A 24,930-nucleotide genomic window follows, 5' to 3' on the forward strand; every position below is an offset into this window, starting at 1 on the left:
AAATAAAAGTCAGCCATTCATACATAACATAAATACTTTGTCTTAAACAGAAATAACATAAGTCTTAATCATAAAACATAAATGACATGAAAGTCTTCTTCATAATGATGCCAGTCTTCCTCTTATTGCCACGTGTCCCCATCAAGCAACTTGCCTCATTCTAATTGCCTGTGTGCATACTAAAATTCAACTACGCTGAGTTGGTTCTAGATAATCAAGTTTGTTCTAGAAAATTAATTAACATACATACATTCATAATCATACTTATACATATCCGAAGATACGTATTCCATACGTTACTTACTATTACTCATTCATACATACATTACGTACATGCCTACGTACATACATACTTCCTTTCATACTCTTCCTATGGTATACCGTAAACTATCCTGCTTCTTCTATCTCAGATATTCTTAAGGTCTGGTCCCTCTATCTCAGATATTATCAGGGTCTGGTCCCTACTATCTCAGATATTATTTGGGTCTGGTCCCTCCTGTCTAGATCTCAGATATTATTAGGGTCTGGTCCTTCCTGTCTCAATCTCAGATATTCTTAGGGTCTGGTCCCTTTCATCTCAGATATTATCAGGCTTCGGTCCCTTTGTTTCACATAAACATACATCCATACATGTCCCGTCAACTATCCATACATTCATTTCATGCTTTCCTTATCATACGTGTATAGTCTACCTGTCTTATGTATAATATATATATACACACACACACACATATATATACATATTCATTCATATAATCATCATATAATAATAACATTCAATGCATAATCATACACGTATCTTATACTTATCACTTAGGATAAGTATTTTAACTATCGCATAAGAGTATGCACACAGCCCCGAAAAACATCACAGAAAAAGGGGCTAGAACTCACCTGTAGACGATTCCTCTCCGCATTAATAGTAATACATTTCTTCCACTGTGCCCGACTAACTGTTAATAGCATACACATATTTATCTCTATATTTTCTTGCTATTTAATTCCTTAAGTTAACTGGATTAACTCTTAAGTTAACTGAACCGACATGAAACCTTCTTAAACCAACCTTATTTATTTAATATACTTAGCCTTATCTTATTAATAAACTTTCTTTATTAGTTTGCATTCTTAACGATGTTTATTGTTATCATGTATATTTAGTATTATATCATTTCATTACTACTCTTATTTATTATTATATATATATTTTTATAAGGTATCCTTTATTAATGAATTCTTTTATCAACGGGTTGACTCTCGTATTCGGTTCATGCTACACTTACAATATTTTACTTGAGACGGGTCACGGGTGGTTAAACGAGTCGGGTCTCGGGTTCGGGTTTTGTTCATGCCCTCGCATCCCTACAATCCTTTTATTATTGCTATTAAATATTATTATTATTATTATCAATTTACCAAATTGACCCTCAACCCTATGTATATAACCACCCCACCCAACCCTACCCTTATCTCTTCCTTTTTCTTACACCTGCACACCCAGCCGCCACTCCCCTTCTCTCTCTCTCTCTTTTTTCCATTGACTCGAGTGTCCGCGATCAGGGTCGGGTTTTGGTTACCTCATTAATACCACGGCTACCCCACCACCGCCACGTCTACTTATTCCCTTTTCTTTCTCTCCGGCCACCCACATCAACCAAACCGCTGCCACTTCTCTAGCAACTTCGGCGACCGTCACAGGAAGTGATCACATAAAAGAATTCGCACTCAACAATTCGCATGGGATGCGAATTAAATCCGGGCAAAGAATTCACACAGGAAAGAATTCGTATGGATGCGAATCGGATTTTGAAAATGATTCGCACGAGGAACAGGTCGCGCGAATGGCTATATCGATTCGCACATCATTCCATTCGCTTGAAAGTATTCGCACAAATCCATTCACGCGAATAGATTGTTCGTGTCGCATCGGGTACCGTGCTCATTTTCTGATTGCCGGAACCGGGATTCTCGCCGGAACTCAAATCTGGGCCATAACTTGGCCCTTTGTGACTATCGTGAAGAACAAGAAACTTTGGATCCGGTGGTTCGAGTTTCAACGTTGCAAATCTGGCTCGGGTTCTAGCTTCGGCCAACTGTTGGGATCCGGGTTTCACTGAACCCGTTTTTACCAAATTATTTTTATTTGTATCTTTCAATTTCTCATGTTATTGTTATTATTATTATTAGATTTGTTAGTAGCTTGTTTACCTCGGTTCGTTTTATGTCGGTTTAGCTCGGTTATAAATGTTTAGATTTCGTTAAGAAATGAAAATAGACATATTATTTACCTTATAGATTTGATTAGATCTTGAATATATAGAAAGGTGGATTGTGGAATGTTTGGTCTACAGGAGGTTTTTGTGTGTATGGATATGTGTGACACTGATTGGGAGGATGATGGCAAAATGATTTTATACAGGTCTACCTGTCGAAAAAAGGTTATGACATCGGGAAGACAGACCAGAATCCGTCATCTCGCATCAGCTTTGACACTCGATTTTATAAATTCATAAAAACCATTCAAATCTCGTCCAAAAATTACGTATTATACCTTTCTGGAAACTAGACTCAAAGTAGAACATCATGGAATCAAGAATCGATCAAAAACAGTGGATTAACATCGCGTTACAGACCCTACAATAAACGTATACTAATCTGTCAGCAAGCTGTTATCATCAAAACTCAATCTTAACGACCAATAAACGCGTTAATATGATCAATTAAGGTGTAAAAGACATGGGGAATCATAAAACCGACCTTGAATTGAAGTTTTCATGGCGGAAACATGGCGGGGCAGAAGAAAAACGAGCAGGGGGGGTTCTTAGCTGCGATCGGCTGCACCTAGGGAAGAGTTAGGGTTTTTCATTCTTTTATGATATAAAATAAGAAGTTTCATTCTAGCCCCTCAAGTATAAAGTGTGTAGCAACTTGGGTGGAAAGTTACATAATTTTAACGTATCGGGATGACGTAAAGACTCAGAGGAAAGTCGGATAAATCCCGAAAGATGTACATACTTTACATGCTTTAAATCACTTATCTGAAATTAACAGGCGTTACACTTTGCTTAAACCAATGGCTTTCTTTCTATCTATTTGCTTCTTTCTTTGCGGCTGCCCCTGTGTAGGGTTCTCTTCTAAATAATTCTTTTTTTGAGATATATGTATTGGTCTCGTTTCTTTCTTTTGTGATGATATAACCAACCATAAAAGCCCAAACTTACACAAATCCACATAACTGTAGTTCAGCCCGAAAATAAATTGATTCTTTTCTTCTTTTTCTTTCGTGGCGCACAGCACACTGCTCCATCTTCATATATTCATGTATGTGACATGAAATTAATTCAAATGAATTTAAAATATTATTTAAAGAATTCAAAGTTGATTCATAAAACTCCAATTTGCTAATTGATTGAAATCAATATTATTAAGGTAGTAAATTTTAACAAATAATATATATAATAAAACATAATAAATAAGTCTTTTTTTTAATGTTTTATTTTTCGGTCTCATGTTTAGTAAAAGTGCTCCGTTTTAGCTTGTCGTCTCTAGAAACCATTAAACTCACGTACAGTTGATCAAATCAAGAAAGAAAATAATGTTCTCTCTATATAAAATATATATTCTATGTTTTAAGTCGGCTGAAGTAGAGAACCAAAACAAAACCCTTTATGATTTTCTTTCTTGAGTTTCACGCGAAGCCCACAAAAAATCCCAGATTTCATTTATTTCTTGTAAATAAAGTCATGAAGCCCAAACACAAACACCACTATTACTTTTGTGGCCTTGTGAGCCTAAGAACTCAACTAAACAAACTTCATACGTATATATTTTTTTCTTGTATTATTAAAACAATAATAATAATGAAACTCATGGAGAATAAATTTGTCGGTTTTCTTATAGAAAAAAAATATCCCAACAATAACTTTTGTGACTTTAATGTGATCTGGAACTTTGGCATCAATACAAAGGTCTTAAAAGATGGTGTATCGCAATTTGTAACATGCACCACCAACACTTAATTTGAAACCAAATTGTCGATAGACATTTACAATGGTTCAAACAAGGGATGATGCTGATTATTAGATGTGGTTCCGGAAGTGGATATAATTATAATGAGAAAAAAAAATAGAAGTAAAAAGAAAACAAAAAACAAGGAACATGGGGAAAGTTTTTTATTTTTATTTTTTCTTTCCTATTCCCACTTGTGATGAATTGTAAGAATAAACTTTTTAAATTTAAATTACGTATTAATTAAAATATAATTTTGTTTTACTATTCCCACCTGTGATGAATTGTAGGAATATACTTGAAAATTAGCAAATTGGCTATTCAATTTAGATGGATTAGGCATATTTCTCTTGTTCTTTATTAATTTTTTTAAATTTCATCATCGTATCTATTCTTTATATAATTTTAAATCACTATGTTTGTGAACTGTGCTGGTTTTTAATTTTCAATAATTACGTTTAGTTTCCCTTTTCTGAAGTATTCTCTTATTCTACTATGTCTTGAAAATGATTAAGTTGCCCCTCTCCAACAAAAATATGATTCTTTAACAATTGCCCCTTTGTAAATCAAAGAAAAACAAGTCACTTAGTTATAACATATCTAATAAATATTATTACTAACCTGTGTTCTTGGCCATAAAGTTTTTACACACATATCTTTTACAATTTACATTTTGACATCCAAAAAATCCTTAAACATCCAAGAATGATAGGTAATAACTACATATAAATACCACAACATATCAACTCATATTAGACTCGAATATGATGTTATGAGAACGTATGGAGAGTCCATGAGGGCCCACGTTGGCATACTAACCCATGAATATCCCTCACAATATCAAAAACCGCCTCTGGTTGAGCTAGTTTAAGTGCATTTTCCTTCATTATTTTGCGCTCCCTTACATTGCTACTAAACCATCCCGCCACAATTCTAGCCATCTCCCTTGAGCTTCGGGTGAAAACACCCGCCCCGTTATTCACCACATAAGGCACATTTCCCTTTTCCTGTTCATACATTCAACACATAACATTATATACATGCATTCTGCCATTCTGATATAAATTTACCAATCTAAACTCATATCAATGTAATAAACTTGAAGGTATGCATACTTGTCCAGGGATATAGTCATTGAGGATCAACGGCAGCCCTCTGGTCAACGCCTCGGCAATTGTACCGGGTCCCGCCTACAAGTTTATTTCAAAAAATTGTCTCAAACGATATTATATGATATAATTAAATGTACCAAAAAAAAACAACTTAAATGAAAATACTTTGGTTATAATGCAATCACAAGCACCCATCCATTTCTGCATTTTCTTTTCAAATCCTCTAACCTACAACAACAATACATGTAAAAACATATGAATATAGCCTAATAAATGGGCCATTATTTAGATTTTTGGTTGGATACGATTACCTTAACCGGAATCTTCCACTCTAGAGATTCAAGAGATGAAGCCAAAGATTTGTTTCGACCGCATATTATAACCATTTGTCCAAATGGTTTTCCAGTTTCTTGATCAAGTAAAGCTTCTCCAATAGCCTTTGCGATCTTCTTCACAGGGCCCATCCCTTCACCACCTCCCATTAACAAGACCGCAGGAAGTTTTGGATCCATTTCTATCTCCACCCTTAAGTCATCCTGTAACAACATTGTAGAACTCCAAATTAGGCCAAAATAAATTTAAAGTACATAAAGCTACAAATGCAAGAAACCAAGTATCTATATTTGTGTCCCCAACCCCGTACTCCCTTATTAGTGGTTAAGGAATCCAAGATTATGGTCAAAATCACCTATATTGGGATAGTTAAAGATAGTGCAAAAAAGATTTAACCTTGTTGAGGACAGCACGGGCAAAAGAAGGTCGAATAGGCAAGCCAAACACACGCAATTGGCTTTTGTCAAGGTCGTCCAGCAAAGCTCGCTTTGCTACCTCTTCTGAAGGGCAGTAGCATCTGTCAACCCCGGGATGGAACCTGGTTATGAATGAAGTTGTGAAAAGACACAAAATTGTTATCAAGATTCATTTTGCATACTTGGAAGTTAGTTATGTGGATAAGGTAACTTTAACGTTTACCATGTTCGATGGCATGTGTTAAGATCTGTAATAACTGTCACAAAGATGACTTTCTTGTCTAATCCTTGCCATTTAAGAACCCATAAAGGAATGTGTTGCATAAGAGGATGAACACTGATGATGATATCTGGCTTGTACTCCATTAAACCGGCTTCAACTTCCCTTCAAGTCAAGATTTTGTCAAAACGTAAAAGAATCAGAAATAATAAAATGCCACTAATAAGGTAAAGGAATGTCTTGATTAAGTCATTAAACATAAAAACACCCAAAATGCTATAGTAAGTAGTAAATGATGGAGTTAGTTAATCATGACTGAATTCACATGTGAAAAGATAAAGATAAAGATAAAAATGAGGTTAAGTTAGGTAGAGTTTAAAATATATGTTTAGTTCATTTGGTAGGGTTATTGTTTAGTTTTTTTCGTTTATTTAATAGAGTTTGACTCATATTAGGATTGGGTTATTGTGTTAGTATAAATATAGGTCTAGGGTTAAGTAAAAGTTAAGTTTATTAACAAAGAATCAAAACCGTGTTAGGCATAAAATATGGTGTTTTAACTGTGAAAAGTTGTCCTTAGAAAACTCAGGGGCTCACAAATACCATGCTAATCAGTGAGATCAGATAAAACACAACATACACATGGCAAGAAGTCTTTATGGTTAAAGGAAAACTAGCTTAATTATCATTACAAACATAGAAGTGATCAATCAATGACGCTGAATTGAAGTTGTAAAAGGAAATAGAAAATAATATACTTGGCATAGAAGGCAGCAAAAGCAGTGAGATACGAGTTATGTATCCAACGAGGGGACGTGCTACGAAACGCGACGTTCCAAAGTTGGGCGTGTTTAACCATGAACTTATATTGATTTTCCATGTCGTTTAATGGCCACCCGGCGTATTCTTTACAAAGATCCTTGATAAATATCTACAAAATGGAAGAAAAAAATTAACATATGAATCAACATTAAACAAGAAATAGTAAATGATTGTTGAGTTTTCTAACAAATCATTTATTCAAGATTCAACTGAGTTTACAAGTTAGCTCATATAGACCTCAAGGTATTGTTCTTAACAGCATTTTGTTCATTAACCTGAAGAACTCTCTCAACAAGAACATAAACTTTATTGAACACGATGCGTACAATACATAATCAATTTTAAGTAGAACACTGAAAGAATTACTATAATCACTTGCACGTAGCGCTTAAAAAATGTAGTGAGATAGACAAAAGGGGGTGGTTGGTTGGTTATATAACCACCTTAAAAACAATAATTACAAATGCTTATGTTTTCTTAGAAGCATCTCCTTAAAAACAGTAATTACAAGTGTTTATGCTTTCTTAGAATATTCTACATTAAAACTCTTTTCATATTGAAATCGGATAATCATTAAAAATGTCAAAATAGCATGAATCAAGACTAGTTGCGGCGTATGTCCAAATGTTTGGTCCTAAAACAATTTCACACATTCGTTCGTTTTTCCTTAAAAAGGTTTCTTAAGAAATTAAAATAATGGAATTTCTTTCAACTTCTTTTTAATTTGTTGGGTTAGGTTGTACCTTAACAATATCATATATGACGTATAACTTTTCACATATTATGTGGGCCATATAAGGTTATACGACCCGCATAATATGTGGAAATTGTTATACGTGCCCATATAAAATGAAATAAGGTTTTATATAGTTGTTATACTAGGTAGTTTGCAAAGATTCGGTCCATATAACTTTACTGAAACTGATTGGTGCAGCCATAGCGTGGTGTAAAATGTTATGCGACCTGTATAAAACTTATACGGCCGGTATAACCTTATACGATGTGTATCTATAAGAACATACCATTTTTTTCTTTTTAAAGATTTTGAGTGAATAACTAGAAATTGTACCCTGTATTGGTCTCCAAATTCAATCTTGAAAGCATCACGGATGGCCTCGGCGGAGGCACGATGGCCACCACCGGTATCACTCATCAAAACAAGCACATTTTTTGTTCTTTTAGCTTCTCGCTCCACCATTTCCTTGGTGGGAGGCCTGTCCTCATCTTCACATGCCAGCCTATTCCAGCTGCCGCCACCGATAAAACCATACGCTCCAATGCTCTCAAACACAGTCTTCAACCGACTGCTCGAAGACTCGGGTGGCCTAACCATTTTCTTCTCATCACACATAAACAGTTCAAGAAAGCCCAAAAAGAATGATTTTTGCTTGAATTTAAGACAACCCCAGAAACAAAAATGAAGAAATATTGCTGATTTTTCTTTGATTTGACGAATGGAGTTCTTGAAAATGGTTAAAAAATGAGGCAACATGCGTATAACTTAAGATTATTTTCAAAGGGAAATGGGTTTGTTTATGTATCACCAACTCGATTGGTCAGTTCTCAGGGTCTTTAAGCCGATGAAGTTCGTTTTCTGTTATAAGAAGGATGAAGTGGAGAGATATTACGTTAATGCTCGTTTGGTGATCTTTTATAATGTTGTTGATGGGCCAGGTCAGGTTTCAGGAGGAATTGGTTATCGGCCGCAAACAGCCGTAAAAGAGGTGCATTTATAGTAACTAACTTGCCTACCTTAATTTGGTGGACTTTAAATTGGTGATGCTAGACATATACCACCTTAAAATCGGTACGAGGTTATACTGTCCATATAACTTTTGGAAACCACTTATATGCTAAATAAATATGTCGTATAATACAAGGCATATAAAACAAATTTCTACATCATACGGTTTGCTTGGCTGCCGACACGTCATATCACCGTAAAATTAGTTAGTTTTGGTAAAATTATACAAGCTAGTATAACAATTCGTATCACACCTCATACGGGCGGGCAATAACATAAATTTTGACATATCAAAGGATCCGTATGAGATCTCATGATACGGCAAACATGTTATACGGTTGTATATATGTATATAGTGTGTGAGCTACCTTTTTAAAGCAAGTAATATTAATTGTATAATTGGGCTTGACTCTAATTTGGGTCAGCTTATAACTAGACGAATTGACTCCTTTATTCTTATTTTCTATTAGTTTTGTTATTATTTTTTATAAAGAGGCTCACAATTCAAATTATGAAATTAACAACAAACTCCAATTAATAATAATACCATCTTAATATTTCCAAGAAACTAAAATAGTTTATACGAGTTAACAAACGAGTTACTCATATCAAATCAACTAGAACTCCACTTGAACAACTCTTATTTGAATCAACAAGCTCGAACAATTTGGCTGAGTTTTTAACGAGTTTTTTAATGAGCCACGATTCGTAAGCTATTTTAACAACGATAACTAATTAAGACAACATGTTTTCATACTTTTTTCTTTAAATATAACGAGTTTCAATATAATATAATATAATATTATTATAATATAATATAATATAATATAATAACATTATTAAGACATATAAACAACATTATATATAATTATATCTCAGGATTGAATAGATGTCATCTGTTTGGAACTTGTTACCTAGACATTTATAGCTAACATTTCATGAACGATGGAGTTTCTTATTCTTAATTCCTTTGCCTCAACAAATCATGTGGTTTATGTGGTATTTCTACCTAACAAAACATCAATCATTTCTCAAAAATTCAAAATTGCCTTGGCTTTGGAGGTTTCAAATTTTGTTGTTTACAAGCTATTGTATATTTATGGGTAGTATGGTAAACCAGTCGAGTTTTCAATGATGGGGAGTTCCTTTATTTAATAAAGGAAAGAATATAAACATCATTTTTATTTATTCATTAATTTAAACTAATAAAATGAATATATGTCTCATTATTTCATCCGCGCTCGTTTACGTCTTCTTATGCTCTTCATTGAAGTTTCTTTTCGTTCATTTGGATATGTATGTTTGTTTGTGTAATGCACGTATGTTCAACAATGAATCAAGTATAAGTGAAGTATTGCAAAAACCAAATAGCACTTGTAAATCTTATTCATAATAAATAATAGTAACCAAATTAAAGTAGAGAGAGAGAGATATGTATAGCAGAAATTACTTGAAATTGGTTTTGTATTGAATGCTCGTCTATATATGTATGTTGTATATACATGCAAACACATATTATTATGTTCATATATGTCCGTTTGTGTTCCTTTAACGTGTTAACAAACAAATGCAATTGAATGATACACGTATTTTATTTATGTTTGTATATATTCGTTTGTGTTCATTTCTTTACGACTCGGCTGCGTTCGTTTAGCATATTAACTAACATTCACAAACAACAAAATTCCCTTACGAAGGGATAAAGGCAAGAAAACCAAGAAAGTTGGTATATGTTTGATCTATTTGTTTACAACCACTTTATAAGCCAAGGACTTATTACAAACTTTGGGTAAGCTATTTATTTTTCTCAGTATAACTAAAGATATTTATCTTTTAAACTTACACTCGATTAAGGTTATAATTTTTAACATAGATTGTCTTTACATATTAATACCAAAAGTTGGTATAAAAATCGATACACTTGACAAATTAAACAAAAGTAAAATGAAATGTAATGGTCAATATTATTATACTTCCGTGGTAGTTAAAAATAAGTCAATTCAGAACAAGCACATAACGTCTGTTAACAAAACAACTAATTTGATAAAATTTCTAAGTAACATGTAATTAAAAAACCGGACACGTAATATATAATACCTAATTGCATTCATTTGCCAATGTGTGCTTATTCTCACCGTCTCTAATGATGGCACTTCTATATTGGATTTTGTTATAGAAGTGCAATAATTATTAAAATAGATGAATGGCATTGGAATAAAACAATTTGTTCTCAAATTTACTTAACGAAAAAAAAAAATTAAAGCATTTCCATTCCTTTTCTTCTCCTTCTCTTTCCTTTTACTTCCATTATATTTCTCTTTCAGGTTCATTTAATTTGAAAGGAAACCAATTATTCTTCATTTCCCTTATCTTTCTCTTCATTTTATTTTCTTTCTCTCTTTAAATTAAACTCAAGAAAGCACCTTCGTCTTCTTTCCTTCTGTTTTGTTCAATAAAAACAACTATGAAACACAACCCTTTCTTCCTTCCTCCCTTCCTTTCCTTTCTTCCCTTATGTTGAACTTAGGAAAGTGCTAACATGAAAATGCTATTAACGATCATCATCTTCGCGCTTCTTCATCTTTCATGCCTGTACCTCACCATACGTCGTCGTTGCCACACTGATATCCTCCCGTTGTGGCCTCTTCATGATCTACTACCCTCTCTTATGATGCCTAACCCTCGTTCGCACTAGGCACTTTCAGGGGTAATTTCTGTTATAGGGTATGGCAATATATATATGTGGTATCATGTGAGATCAGTATTTTTATATGCTACATTTTGTAGAAACGTTATACGAGCCAACATCTAGTCGCAAATCGATACGTTAAGGTCGTGTTCAATACATTAAGAATCAATACATTAATGTGGAGTATGAATACATTAAGGATCTAGAGAGAATCCGGCAGCATAACGTTACAATGTATAAATATGGCACAAATCTCTATGCTAAACTACTATGGAAGGCCTATTTATAGGCTGGTCTCATTCGTTACACTGTAGTAACAAATGAGCCTTCTCACTCATTAACATTCTTAACGAATAAGTCATTCCATAGCCCCATTCGCTAAACACCCTTAGAGAATGGGTATACCTTAACGAATGAGCTGCCATTCGTTACACTATAGTAACGAATGGGCTCCAAACTTAATAGATGAGCCTAGTCTTAACGAATGAGGCCTCATTCGCTAAATATCTTTAGCGAATGAGCCTTTATACATTAAGTGTAAAGACTAAACTACCCCTAGCCAATTCGAACAGCTGCGGACACCAAATCCGTGTACTTACAGACTCGCCCTTGTCCGTAGCGGTCGAATGCTTTCCAATACTTTAGCATCCAATACTTTAGTCTTCAATACTTTAGAGTCCAATACTTTAGTCTTCAATACTTTAGCGACAAATAAGTTAAAGTTGAATACTTTAACCGTGAATATTGTATCCGCATATCATCAGCCGTAATACCAACCTCCCCCTTGGCTGACGATTCTCGGGTTATGAAGAGAAACAAAATATAATTCTTTGTAAGCAAACCAACAACTTGTAGCTACTCGTATCAGATCTTCCCCTCAAATCAGGATCTCCAGGTGATCATTCCGATCATCCAAATGGCATATGATATGGTTCGATCAAACGAGTCAATTAGCAACAAGTCATCGGCTATCTGTCGCACCGGTAAAGTAAAAATGTCTTTACGTTTAACCTCGTCACACATCTTCATGAACAATTCGATCATTCCACATCTTTCACATCGGTCTTCACTCTCTCGATAACGTCTATCCCAAAATATAACTCTTTGAAGCTCTTCGGCAAGCAATATGCTTGGATGCACTACTGCTTTGGGCATATGATTCATAGTTCCAACCGTTAATCAACATTGAACAATCACATTCTTCAGATACATTATCACTGCTAGCATCTTCGAATTTCTCTACTGGTTCAACTATTGCCATATTAGCTTGATTTCCCAACAGACGTTGAGACCAATCAACAGCTTCATTAACCACCAGAGCTTGAGTAGCAGGAGACTTATCTTGTTCACCACCAGATACAGTCGTTTTACTCTTATCCCCACCAGATGAATTCTTTCCTGAAGATCTTTCTGAATTGCGTGGCCCAGAATATTCTTTTCTTGGCTTATCACATTCTTTGGCAAAATGGCCAAAGTCCCCACAATTGTAACATTTCACCTTCAGTTTATCAAATCCGACCCTTTTATTCAAAGCAGGAAGATCTTTCCCAGTTCGCTGCATGAATCTCTTGACTTTTCGAATGATCATAGCCATGTTCCACTTGAGATCCATTAATTCAAGATCATCCGGGTCAATTTGATCATAATCTTCATCTGTTAATTCACTTGTGGCAATCTTGCTTCCAACAAGCTGTTCATATGAAGTCATGAAAGCACACAAGAATGCAAACTATTGTTCAGCAACTTTAGGTAAGCTTGATGATGAAGCACTTGTGTTTGAATTAGCTCCATTGGCCATAAAGCATACATTAGGATAATAGTTTACATAAGGAATTTCTTCTTGAGCTTGGGCAAAGAAAGCATTGATTGGTACAGAACTTGAAGAATGATTTGCTGGCAAGGCACCCCCATAGAGTGAAGGGTTTTGAGTTGAAGATTGCTGGTTTTGATTTTCTTTCAGCGAATTTTGACATTTAATATCAAATTCCCTTTCTTCAATCTTGTTGATGAATTGCACAGCTGTGAGCTCGGTTTTTCGAAAGAAACCGTTTTCTTTCAATACAAACAGAAAAGTTGAATATGAAGGAGGTAAAGCATTCTTCAGTGTATCAATCTTATCTGTTTCAGTTGTCTCAAGATTGACACTTAACATCTCCACAATCAAATGACTAAATCGGTTAATCATCTCTTCAACCGTCTCGTTTTTCATCAAAATAAAATTTCTAAATTGAAATTTTACAAGCGTCTTCTTACTCTCAAGTGTGTTCCCCAAACTTTTTGTTTTCAAAGTTATGAACAATGAAGCACAAATCTTAATTGTACTATACTGATGAAAATTTTTTTCCGGTAATGCCATAGTGAGAGTTGAGTATGCTTTAGTTTCACTCTCAAAATCTTTCAACTCTTGAGTTTCATAATCTTTGAATTCCTTCGGTGTCCACCCCATGTTGTCACTGCCCACCAAAGGTGCCGCATACACATCGTCGAGAAAACGCACACTACTTGGGTGCACGGATCCCAAGTGAGCACGGAACCTCGGTTCCCAACGAGCAAAGTCTGACAATTTCAACAATTTGGGACATTTGTTGTGACTTCCAATTTCATTATCCATGGTTAGCATCTGCTGCAGTAATACGTTCTGAGAGGCTAATGCATAGTAAGACATGTTTGGCGAAGCCATGATGAAACACTGGTTAAACTTCAAGGACTAAACTTGTAAAACTGTAAACTTAGACTTACTGTTCACACGAATGTGGTCACAGTAACGAATGAGATGATTAACAAATAAACAGATATTCGTTAATACCTTACACCAATGAACTGATTAACGAATGGATGATTAACGAATGAATTGATATTCGTTATGAATTGACACGAAAGAGAAATTTACGAATGAGTGTAACGAATGGGCTCTTAGCAAAAGGAATCTGAATAACGAATGTGAGTATAACAAAAGTGAGAGATTAACGAATGAGTCTGTAAATTTTAGCGAATAAGCAGTTAATTATTAACGAATGAGCAGTTAAGATTTAACGAATCAGTATTCATTTGTAACGAATCAGTGTTCATCATCAACAAATAAGAACTCATATTTTTCAAACTTTCACAAACTCAGATCTTGTCTAAACTAGTCCGAAGCTCCTGAACACGATACCTATCAACTTATAGACTAAATCCGAACAAGTCTGTGATCTCAAACCATTCCAGACCTATCACTTATCCTCAATAAACTTAAAAACCAATTCAAACTAATTCCAGACGAAACATTCATCAACAAATCCTCAATTCGTCCTCAAATTAACTAGAAACCTCCATTACCGAATCAATTTTACCTTAATCAAACCTTTAATACACTTAGAACAGTGCTAATTACAGTCAATTATGATCCTCTGTTTCAACTTGACACAATTAAACTTCGATTACTATCAATTCATCATGAATAGAGCTTCAATACACTATGAATTGAACGATTAATCAACTGAGTAACACCGAAGATCAAATCTCAAGCTCTGATACCACTTGTGAGAACTTATAACGGATCTAGATCTTGTGATTACATCGATGTTCATGTTAATTCATTAAATGATTAAGCTATGGTTACGTTAGTAGGTGTAGTATGTGTATTGAGATGGCAATCGAACAGAGTAACGAGAGGATAGTTGGATAAATCAGAACTGTTATAATGAAATACATTACAGGGGATATATATAGGAGATGACCTTATTCGTTAAGTTAATCTTAACGAATAGGTCATTCGTTACAGTTACTTTAACGAATAAACATGCTTATTTGTTAGTCCATTAAATGATAGCGAATGGCCCTCATTCGTTAAACATGGTTAACGAATGAGCTTATATTTAGACGAATATGTTACATTTGTTACGGAGTAACGAATGTAACTTACAATTGAGCGAATGGACTTTTTACCATAATTACATTATAACCCCTATACTTTAATCTATTACATTAATAACCCTGATAAAGATCGAGACGTACAAAACATGTATCAACACATTTGTATTTAAAACTTGAATGACATTATACATTTTCAATATATAAAAATTGGCTTTAACAATTAACAGAAAAATAAGTACCTGGTTACTCATTGCCATGCATGGTCATGGTCGTATGTATTTTCTTTATTGGATATCGTCTAGCCACTTCTCCCCTATTGGAGCTAGTGAGCCTCACACCGTTTATTTAGCAGTTTTAAATATACAATTTAGAAACAATATTAGAATCAATACTGTATAACTTTTTAATTATTTTTAGTATGCATTACACTTTTATGATTTGTATAATATCAATAACGAGACGTTAAGAATAAAATAAAACTTTAATATATAAAGAAACTTGGCAGCAAATTAAGCCAAATATGCTACAAGTAACTCATGCATAAAAGCTTACATCGGCAGCAAATCAGCAATCATCATTTTAAACAATGAACCAAACAATGCAGCATGCATTAATTAGTTCTCTATTAAGAATTTTTTTTTTGGTTAAGATTTTGAAGTTCTATTTTTTTAATGAGGAGTGAAGTTATTTAGTCGAATTCAACGGGTCATGTATAATAATGTTATGACTCTAAAATCAATCAATGTAGTTTTTTAAAGATTGAATTTTGTAGTTCAAAAAGAGGTAACGATGCAGCTTGTTGTCCGTTTGCCTTTTGTTTCAGTGTAATTACTACTTTTTAAATAAATTGGCTTCAATTAGATGCTGATAAAACAAAAAAAAATGAGAAGTTAATTTGAAACATTGTTATGTAATTACGTTTGTATGTATTTTTTACGTCGAATTCAATGGGTCATGTATAATAATGTTATGACTCTAAAATCAGTCAATGTAGTTTTTTAAAGATTGAATTTTGTAGTTCAAAAAGAGGTAACGATGCAGCTTGTTGTCAATTTGTCTTTTGTTTCAGTGTAATTACTACTTTTTAAATAAATTGGCTTCAATTAGATGCTGATAAAACAAAAAAAATGAGAAGTTAATTTGAAACATTGTTATGTAATTACGTCTGTATGTATTTTTTTACGGGTTTTCTAGGGGCACCATCCTTTTTTGTTAAAAAACCGACTAATATATTGGTGGGTTTTCTAGAAAAACCCACCAAATTTGTCTTTATTATCTTTTTTTTCTTTGTTTTCTTTTCTTTTATTACTATTATTGTTATTTATTATTATTATTATTATTATTATTATTATTATTATTATTATTATTATTATTTATTATTATTGTTAGAGATTTGAAATTTGGCAAAGGGCGTTTAGTTGTAGGACTTATTTGGGAAAATTGACATAACGAACTTTCAATATATATATATATATATATACATATATATATATATATACATATATATATATATACATATATACATATATATACATATATATATATATATATATATTAGTGTGTGTGTGTGTAAGCATCGTTGATCAATGTAACTTTAAATATTGTTAGAGATTGAAATTTGACAAAGGGCATTCAGTTGTAGGGCTTATTTGAGAAAATTGACATTGCCAAACGAACTTTCAATGTGTGTGTGTGTGTGTGAGCATTGATGATCAAAGTAAGTTACCTTAACATTTTGCATTACACTATTATAGCAACTTACCTTAACATTTTGAATTAGTGACTTAATGCTCTTAAGCTTTCTATGAGGCCATCTCTTTATGTTAAGCTCCCTACATCTTTTCTTAAACATTGTCAAATAAACATTCAATTTCTTGGCTGCTTTCGTTATCGGCATCTCGAAACTCCTCTCGATTTCTTCAAACTCCAACTGTCTTGACTGTCGGCCACCACCACCAACCATAGTTGTCTTCACTTCAACACATATCTATTATCACTGAGCAATGGTAAGTGACCATCATCCCAACAATCTGACAAGCTTAAATATTCATCGACAGGGTCAAAATATGGAAACCCGAAAGTTTTGTCTTGTTTAAGTGGTGAGTACACTCAGTTCATATCGAGTAAGTTGAAAAATTGCATGTAAAGTTGTGTGTCATTTTGTTTTTTATGTTTTTAATGATAATTTGATAAAATAAATAAATTGTTTTTTATATTATATTAATAAAATAATAAATCATTTTTAATATAATAAATAATTGTATCTCGTAGTCATATCGTTTGGTAAAAATTCGGTCAAAACAATTAACACATATATACAGCAAAACAAGTATTATATACATAAAATATACAAATAAAAGTATTTACAATAAATAAAACATAAAATTCTACATGAAGCCCCCAAAGTCAAAGACGTCGGGGGCCCTAAACGCCGCCTCACCGACATCGTCATAGTCGTCTGCCCTGTCTAACATTTTGGATTTTCTAAAACCGTATTCATTTGCGTTTAACCCGATCGAAAATATTTTGGATCGTTAATATTAATCAAAATCAAATACTTATAAGTATATAAGTTCTCCTATGTTCACTTATTACCCCTCATACTTTAGATAATGTTCATTTCTTGTTCATTACATAAGAAGTTCAATATATGACTAGATATCAAACTTTAGGGACTAAACATGTACAAAATGAAATTTCCACAATATGTAGGCCGGAGCGCCGCGTGGCCACCACCACCACCTCCATCGCGCTGTGCTATGGCCAACCTGCATAGATCGTGTAACCGATTTTCTTTCCTACATCGTTTTTAGCCCGAAATCGTTTATTTTTGAACCAAATCAAGTGTTTTAAGCCCAAAGAAAACTCATATAGCCTACATACTTGTCCACATACATTACCCCTTCCACAAGATTGAATTATGTCAGCATATTAGGTTGATTTAATCATTAAAACTTGATTCAGTTTCCTAAACGAGAAAGTATACCGAATATGGTTCGTTTTTGCCTATTCTATATAAACAACACATGATTCTTCTGCTACAAACTTCCATAAACCCTAATCCACCAACCTCAGCCGTCACATGCTTCTGACCATCATCATTCTTCTCGGTGTTTGCTATTTGTTGAAGATACGCTCATAACCGGTTGACTTTGCTTATTTATGGACCTTTGACTCGTTGCTTCTGTTGATTCTTTCACTTTTCGAGTAAGTTGTAAACATAGAAATCATTCATACATATTCCCTAGTCAATAACGTTCAATCAATTTTAGTGGTTGAAGGGTGTTGATTAGTCAATTCGTTTAAAACTCGTTAAAAGGCAAATCGGTCAACAAGTTTGACTTAACATTTTCTCATACTTCTGATCGGATTCGATGTTCGGTCCAGAAGACTTTTATTCTCGTAATGAAATTTTAAGGTACGAATCAAAACCCGATTTCCAACTCGCTGTTTGGAGTCTAGTCAGCACCAACAAGCTTAAATCTTAAATATAACATAACTTGAGTTCTAAACATCCATTTGGATTAATTCCAGCGGCATTAAGTTCGTTTTTACTCATATTATCATATCTCATTGTTTCAGGTTCTGATTGTTCATCTTTTTTTACAGGTAGTGGACGACTCGCTTATTCGTTAACTCGTTTATTTTTAATTATATTCACTTGCCTTTAATCTAAGGTGAGTTTATCATTCCACTATTTTATTAACTTTTCTGAACGTTTTGGGGACATATGCGTATTATTCGTATTTCATACTATATATATATACATATATATATATATATATATATATATATATATATATATATATATATATATATATATATATCAATAATAGTAAACGTGCAATTGTGTGTGACTTAATCAAATATACGTGTTACATGCTTACTTGTGTTACTATTCATTCATTGGTATTATTCGGAGGGCTCCAATGTATTCCCATGTATTGGGTGCTCATGCAATTGACCAACACCCGATTCGCTTGGCGACGGTCTACTTACACGTTATTGGTTTGATATACTTACCGCATTTACAACGTTATGCTTATTTACGTTAACATGCAAAACTGGTGATAATCTCACTCAACTTTATGTTGACAAACTCTTTTTTCTACACATATGCAGGTTGCTTGAATTGAAGAATGAAGCTTGGACACTTAGACAAGACCTTAAGATTTAACAAAGAGAATCATTGTTTAAGCTTGCTTGAATCATATTTACTTATTTATTTGGAATATTTTGTTATAATTGGATATTTTGTGTATTCTTTGAATAAAATAATAAATTAGATATTGTAATTTATATTCATGATAGTATCTTCGAGCTGTGAGCAATCGGATCACGCCCCGGCATTTTCGCCTTAGGTTGGGGTGTGACACCTTGCACCTGGCCCCGACCTCTCACAGCCGGCGTTCATGTCGTCGCCCCATCCACGTCTCACGCCAGATGTACTCGCCTTGTGGTAAAAAATAGGATGGGTTGACGGGGGGCACGGGAGTTGTTCTCTCCTGACTGCTGCACCGCCAGATAGCGAACAATCCAGCTAATCTGGCACCCTATCTGCATCATCCCCTGTTCCGTGCGCAGCGACCGGCTCCCAACGGGCCGCAACCTGGCGTCGGTGGTGGGATCCAAACGCACCGCACGATATGTACGTGGAACGTGCTGTGGCGGCGGCTAACAACAAAACAATTAAAATACGTTTAATAAGTAGACAAATTAAATGAACCGTAAAACGATAATATATTAAAACGTGTCTTATGTGCGTCCGGATCCTCATGTACGTCACCACCATCGTCTGAATCCCCGCCGGCCCCCTCCCTCGTGTCGACAGGCTGATCGACCATATACACCACCGGTGCCGCGAGCAGGGAGGCTGGACTAAAGGCACCGGGACGTAAGGGTAGCGTGCCACCACCCCGTCCACCATTCGGTTGTACGAGTCGTTGGGCCCGTCGAACGAATGCACAATGTGCATGCTGGTGCAACGGCTGTGGTCCAGCGGCTGTGGAGGGACCGGTGAGATAACCAGGCCGTCCACAAGGGCTCCATGACCCAGAGAGATCGCAAGCTGGGTAACGTACATACCACCCATCAAGGACCCTCGTGCCTACCTGTGATAATAGCTGGAAAAGTAGTCTACAAACCCCCTAGCGAGGTTGTAGGCCGTGCCGGTCTACAGACACCTAAAATAAAAAACAGGTCGGAAGGCTGCAGTGCTCCGCGCCCTGATTGCGACCCGAGATGGACGTCGCAATCAGCCTGTAATATAATATAATTAAGAAGATAAACATACCTAACGCGTATCGTGGAGTAAACCTTCAGTGTCAGCTCCCGGTGCGCAGATCGAGCCATACTAAAGCACCGGCTCCAGGGCGTATCATCTGCGACGTACTCAGAGGCGGCGTATAACCTCTGACCTTCCCTGTAAACCCGACGGCCGGAATCCGGTCTTTATATTTCATCATCATTGTAATCATCATCATATCAACATTATCATCATATCATCATCATTCAAAAAAAAATACATCGTGTCGGTCCACTTGAGGCTCGTGTGGTGTCATGTCGGTGTTGGTCCGATCGAAGCTCGCGCTCTGGATGCTCGGATGCTCGGGTGTAAGGATGCTCGTGTGTTTGTTTAAAATTTGAAAATAATAATAATAATGGGGGCAGATGGGCAGACTCTTCCTTATAAGGGCCTAATACACCGCGTATTATTATTATTATTATTATTATTTAAGATTTTTACTAGTATTTATTATTATTATTATTTATATTATTAGCATTTATTATTAATGTCACACCCCGACTAGCACAATGCGGAAGCGTAAAACGGGAATGTAACAGACACCTCTAGTATCAACACATTGTTTATAAAGAAACATTACAAACTAGTTTACAATATATTACATTTCTTTGTTCTATCATTGTTTTACAGTCTAGGTGATACAAACAAAACTAGTTCGTTAACTAAATGTTCTTACTACTAACACCCTTGCCTCTATTCACATAGCATCAACCACACACCTCGGGCAAGTAACAGATCACCAAATCATTCTGATTTAGGTACACCTGAAAAGCAGTTTAAAACAGGTCAACTACTAGAGTTGGTGAGTTTCACGAGTTTCAAGAAAACAGTAATGAGTATTCACAAGTTAACACTTGTAATGATGAAATAAGTATGTATGTATGTAAATGATGTAATTATGCTAAGCTACAGTGAAGCCTTGATTGTATGTGCTGCGTGCATCCATTTCCCACGCTCAATCAACCACTGTGGCCCCTTTCCACCCACAACATGCCCCGGTAGCTATGTCTAACACTACATAGCCTGTTTGTATAAATATGGTCATGTGCAAACGGCGCTATGTGACACGGCAACCAGGCCGATTCCGTTTGGGTTTGTCAAACCAATAATACTATTCACAAGCCACCGGCTCGAAGTTAATCACTGTGTTAGTGGGGACTTTCGTGTGTTAGCACTTAGATAATTCACATCAATACATGATTCAGGTATGTATATGTAATCAAACATGCTTTTCACCCCAAAATTTCGTAAAACTGTTTAAAGAGTGGGGTCATGAAACTCACTGTTTAGTACATAATCAAACCCCCTGCGATGCTCGGAAACCGCAGATATTGTCTGGGCTTACGTCTTTGATGTCTGAGACGAACGGCTGTGCCCAGCTGGGAATGACCCTATTAAACCTTCCTATCACCAGTACTTGTGCTGGAGAATCCATTAAAGGAAACCCAAGGTGAGCTCCCATACGTTTCGATTCCCTAGGTTGCATATTCGGAATTTTAAACCGCGGTTGAGATTGGGAGAACGAACTAGATAGCGAGGGGTGGGGATTTCTTGAGTGGGCACCTGTGACGAGGAGGGGGTGTAGGAGCTGTGTCTGGGGAGATTTGGAGAGGGTGTGTATGAGCTGTGCCTCGGGGAATCTGGTTTTTTGGGATGCCCCCGAGGATCCTCTCTTTTTTCAGGCTCCTTTTTTCGGGCTCCTTCACTTGGAGAACAAACTTTTCTTTTGATTACGGTCCTTTATGGACGAAAGCGTATTTCTGATGTCCTGTAGACCTGCTTCATAGTCCGGCTCTTCGTTCTACGGATAGGATGGATCAAAATTAAGCCTCTTCCAAAACGGGTCTACATCCTTTATTGGGATACACATTTCGTTAACTATGTATCCCTCCTGTCGACAAGCACACGACAACCCCGAAAAAGAAACCAAATGGTGGTCGGATGTAACTCTGCCGTCACGCATCTTGTGTATCAAATTATACTCGTTCTGAAGTATTTTCAGAGCCTTAATCGACACCTATTTAGTAGCATTTTTAACCAGGCGTTTGTCGATGTTTTTCCATGACCATGGAACGGGAGTCTTGAAACGATGCACCGATTTCTTTCATCTGACCGTTAACAATTTGAAGGACATGCCTCGCATTGGTGTCGAGTGATTTGTTGGTTCCATTGAGGTACCTTTTCAGATTGGCGTGCTGGCTCTCAACTCGGTTTGTTTTGTGCTCGCCGTAGTTTCACTGTTCGTTGATCCAGCAAGCTATAACTTGTGTTTGTATAGATCCAACCAGTTGCTACTAATGTATTTCCAGACCTTTGAAAGAATATATGGAAACGTTTATAAGACTTCTGTCTAGAATATTAAAACTGTCAACTGATATGAAAGACTCACCTTCTCTGTCGTACTGTACTAAATGACGTTCCATCACCATGCAATGATTGTCGAACAGTTGTATCGTCGGAGATTGATACAGGACCTTCCACCGATACGCGAAGTCTGTCCCCATATCCGTCCTATAAAGACTCTTAATTTTTTTCTTTATGTTCTCGGATATGTGACACCTACATAAATTTTTGGTGGCATTAGGGACGACTACGTTGCATGAGTTCATGAGGGCTTGGTCCGCGTCAATCAGTATCACGCGTGGCTCTATACAATCATCGAGCATTTCTTTAAGTTTCTCGAGAGCCCAGGTGAAGTTCCTCTGCCGTTCCCTGATCAAAAACACGTGGGCGATTCAAAACGACTGTGATGTTAATGTCACACCGATAAATTGAACTAACGGTCAGGCGTACATGTTGGTGTTGTGCGTCGTGTCAATTAACAATAGCTCGGGGAACGCACGCCACATCTTATACGACTTATTATGACAGAAGAAAATATCCTCCGTCCTATCGTTGGTTGCATTCTCCTGGGTATAATACGCGAAACCGTTGGCGTGGCGAAAGTTTTTTAGCACCTACATTGGATGATATAAAACTTTAATAAATGTTACAAGCACCTCCTCCGTACAGTAAACTAGGAAGGTTTCAACTACCTTCATAGGGGTATTGCCAACTAACTCCTGACTTCTAAGCTTACTCGTGTGAATGTTACAAGCACCTCCTCCGTACAGTAAAAAACAGATCGCGAAGGCTGCAGTGCTCCGCGCCCTGATTGCGACCCGAGATGGACGTCGCAATCATCCTGTAATATAATATAATATAATATAACTAAGAAGATAAACATACCTAACGCGTATCGTGGAGTAAACCTTCAGTGTCAGCTCCCAGTGCGCTGATCGAGCCATACTAAAGCACCGGCTCCAGGGCGTATCATCTGCGACGTACTCAGAGGCGGCGTATAGTGATATACGCCACCTCTGACCTTCCCTGTAAACCCGACGTTCGGAATCCGGTCTTTATATTTCATCATCATCGTAATCATCATCATATCAACATTATCATCATATCATCATCATTCAAAAAAAAAAACCTCGTGTCGGTCCACTTGAGGCTCGTGTGGTGTCATGTCGGTGTTGGTCCGATCGAAGCTCGTGCTCGGGATGCTCGGATGCTCGGGTGTAAGGATGCTCATGTGTTTGTTTAAAATTTGAAAATAATAATAATAATGGGGGCAAATGGGCAGACTCTTCCTTATAAGAGCCTAATACGTTGCGTATTATTATTATTATTATTATTATTATTATTTAAGATTTTTACTAGTATTTATTATTATTATTATTTATATTATTAGCATTTATTATTAATGTCACACCCCGACTAGCACAATGCGGAAGCGTAAAACGGGAATGTAACAGACACCTCTAGTATCAACACATTGTTTATAAAGAAACATTACAAACTAATTTACAATATATTACATTTCTTTGTTCTATCATTGTTTTACAGTCTAGGTGATACAAACAAAACTAGTTCGTTAACTAAATGTTCTTACTACTAACACCCTTGTCTCTATTCACATAACATCAACCACACACCTCGGGCAAGTAACAGATCACCAAATCATTCTGATTTAGGTACACCTGAAAAGTAGTTTAAAACAAGTCAACTACTAGAGTTGGTGAGTTTCACGAGTTTCAAGAAAACAGTAATGAGGTATTCACAAGTTAACACTTGAAATGATGAAATAAGTATGTATGTATGTAAATGATGTAATTATGCTAAGCTAGAGTGAAGCCTTGACTGTATGTGCTGCGTGCATCCATTTCCCACGCTCAATCAACCACTGTGGCCCCTTTCCACCCACAACATGCCCCGGTAGCTATGTCTAACACTACATAGCCTGTTTGTATAAATATGGTCATGTGCAAACGGCGCTATGTGACACGGCAACCAGGCCGATTCCGTTTGGGTTTTTCAAACCAATAGTACTATTCACAAGCCACCGGCTCGACGTTAATCACTGTGTTAGTGGGGACTTTCGTGT

At 35.8% G+C, this 24,930-nt stretch overlaps 2 protein-coding genes and 1 pseudogene across 3 annotated transcripts; all 3 read right to left on the reverse strand.

Annotated features, from left to right (window-relative positions):
• Positions 1 to 4,662: 4,662 nt before the first annotated feature.
• Positions 4,663 to 6,318, reverse strand: LOC143596716 (putative monogalactosyldiacylglycerol synthase 3, chloroplastic; annotated as a pseudogene). Its single transcript, XR_013146758.1, has 2 exons — positions 5,850 to 6,318; positions 4,663 to 5,656 (listed from the first exon to the last, which is right to left on the reverse strand). The product of XR_013146758.1 is annotated as a putative monogalactosyldiacylglycerol synthase 3, chloroplastic (transcript).
• On the reverse strand, positions 4,700 to 5,327 carry LOC143596717 (monogalactosyldiacylglycerol synthase 3, chloroplastic-like). The gene is made up of 4 exons (XM_077075425.1): positions 5,286 to 5,327; positions 5,124 to 5,198; positions 4,828 to 5,015; positions 4,700 to 4,727 (listed from the first exon to the last, which is right to left on the reverse strand). The coding sequence occupies exons 1-4, from the start codon at positions 5,325 to 5,327 to the stop codon at positions 4,700 to 4,702; spliced, it is 333 nt and encodes a 110-aa protein (XP_076931540.1).
• Positions 6,319 to 6,677: 359 nt separating the features above from the next.
• LOC143596715 (monogalactosyldiacylglycerol synthase 2, chloroplastic-like) lies at positions 6,678 to 8,441 on the reverse strand. The gene is made up of 2 exons (XM_077075423.1): positions 7,981 to 8,441; positions 6,678 to 7,020 (listed from the first exon to the last, which is right to left on the reverse strand). Exons 1-2 carry the CDS (start codon positions 8,401 to 8,403, stop codon positions 6,796 to 6,798), a joined length of 648 nt encoding a protein of 215 aa, XP_076931538.1. The 5' UTR covers positions 8,404 to 8,441; the 3' UTR covers positions 6,678 to 6,795.
• Between the last annotated feature and the right edge of the window lie 16,489 nt (positions 8,442 to 24,930).

Source organism: Bidens hawaiensis, unplaced genomic scaffold (assembly GCF_021521415.1).
Source record: "Bidens hawaiensis isolate Kalapana, Puna unplaced genomic scaffold, B.hawaiensis_p1.1 tig00046894_1, whole genome shotgun sequence".
Taxonomy (NCBI): Eukaryota; Viridiplantae; Streptophyta; class Magnoliopsida; order Asterales; family Asteraceae; genus Bidens; species Bidens hawaiensis.

What these genes read in the sequence shown, in the direction of transcription:
- LOC143596717 (XM_077075425.1), bottom strand. Translation starts at nt 5,327, where the DNA reads ATGCAGAAATGGATGGGTGCTTGTGATTGCATTATAACCAAA. An exon ending in ATGACTATATCCCTGGACAA is followed by an intron (nt 5,016 to 5,123) that starts GTATGCATACCT and finishes ATGTATGAACAG; the next exon opens with GAAAAGGGAAATGTGCCTTA. An exon ending in ATTGTGAGGGATATTCATGG is followed by an intron (nt 4,728 to 4,827) that starts GTTAGTATGCCA and finishes ATTTATATGTAG; the next exon opens with TTATTACCTATCATTCTTGG.
- LOC143596715 (XM_077075423.1), bottom strand. Translation starts at nt 8,403, where the DNA reads ATGTTGCCTCATTTTTTAACCATTTTCAAGAACTCCATTCGTCAAATC. An exon ending in AATTTGGAGACCAATACAGG is followed by an intron (nt 7,021 to 7,980) that starts GTACAATTTCTA and finishes TCCATTTTGTAG; the next exon opens with ATATTTATCAAGGATCTTTG.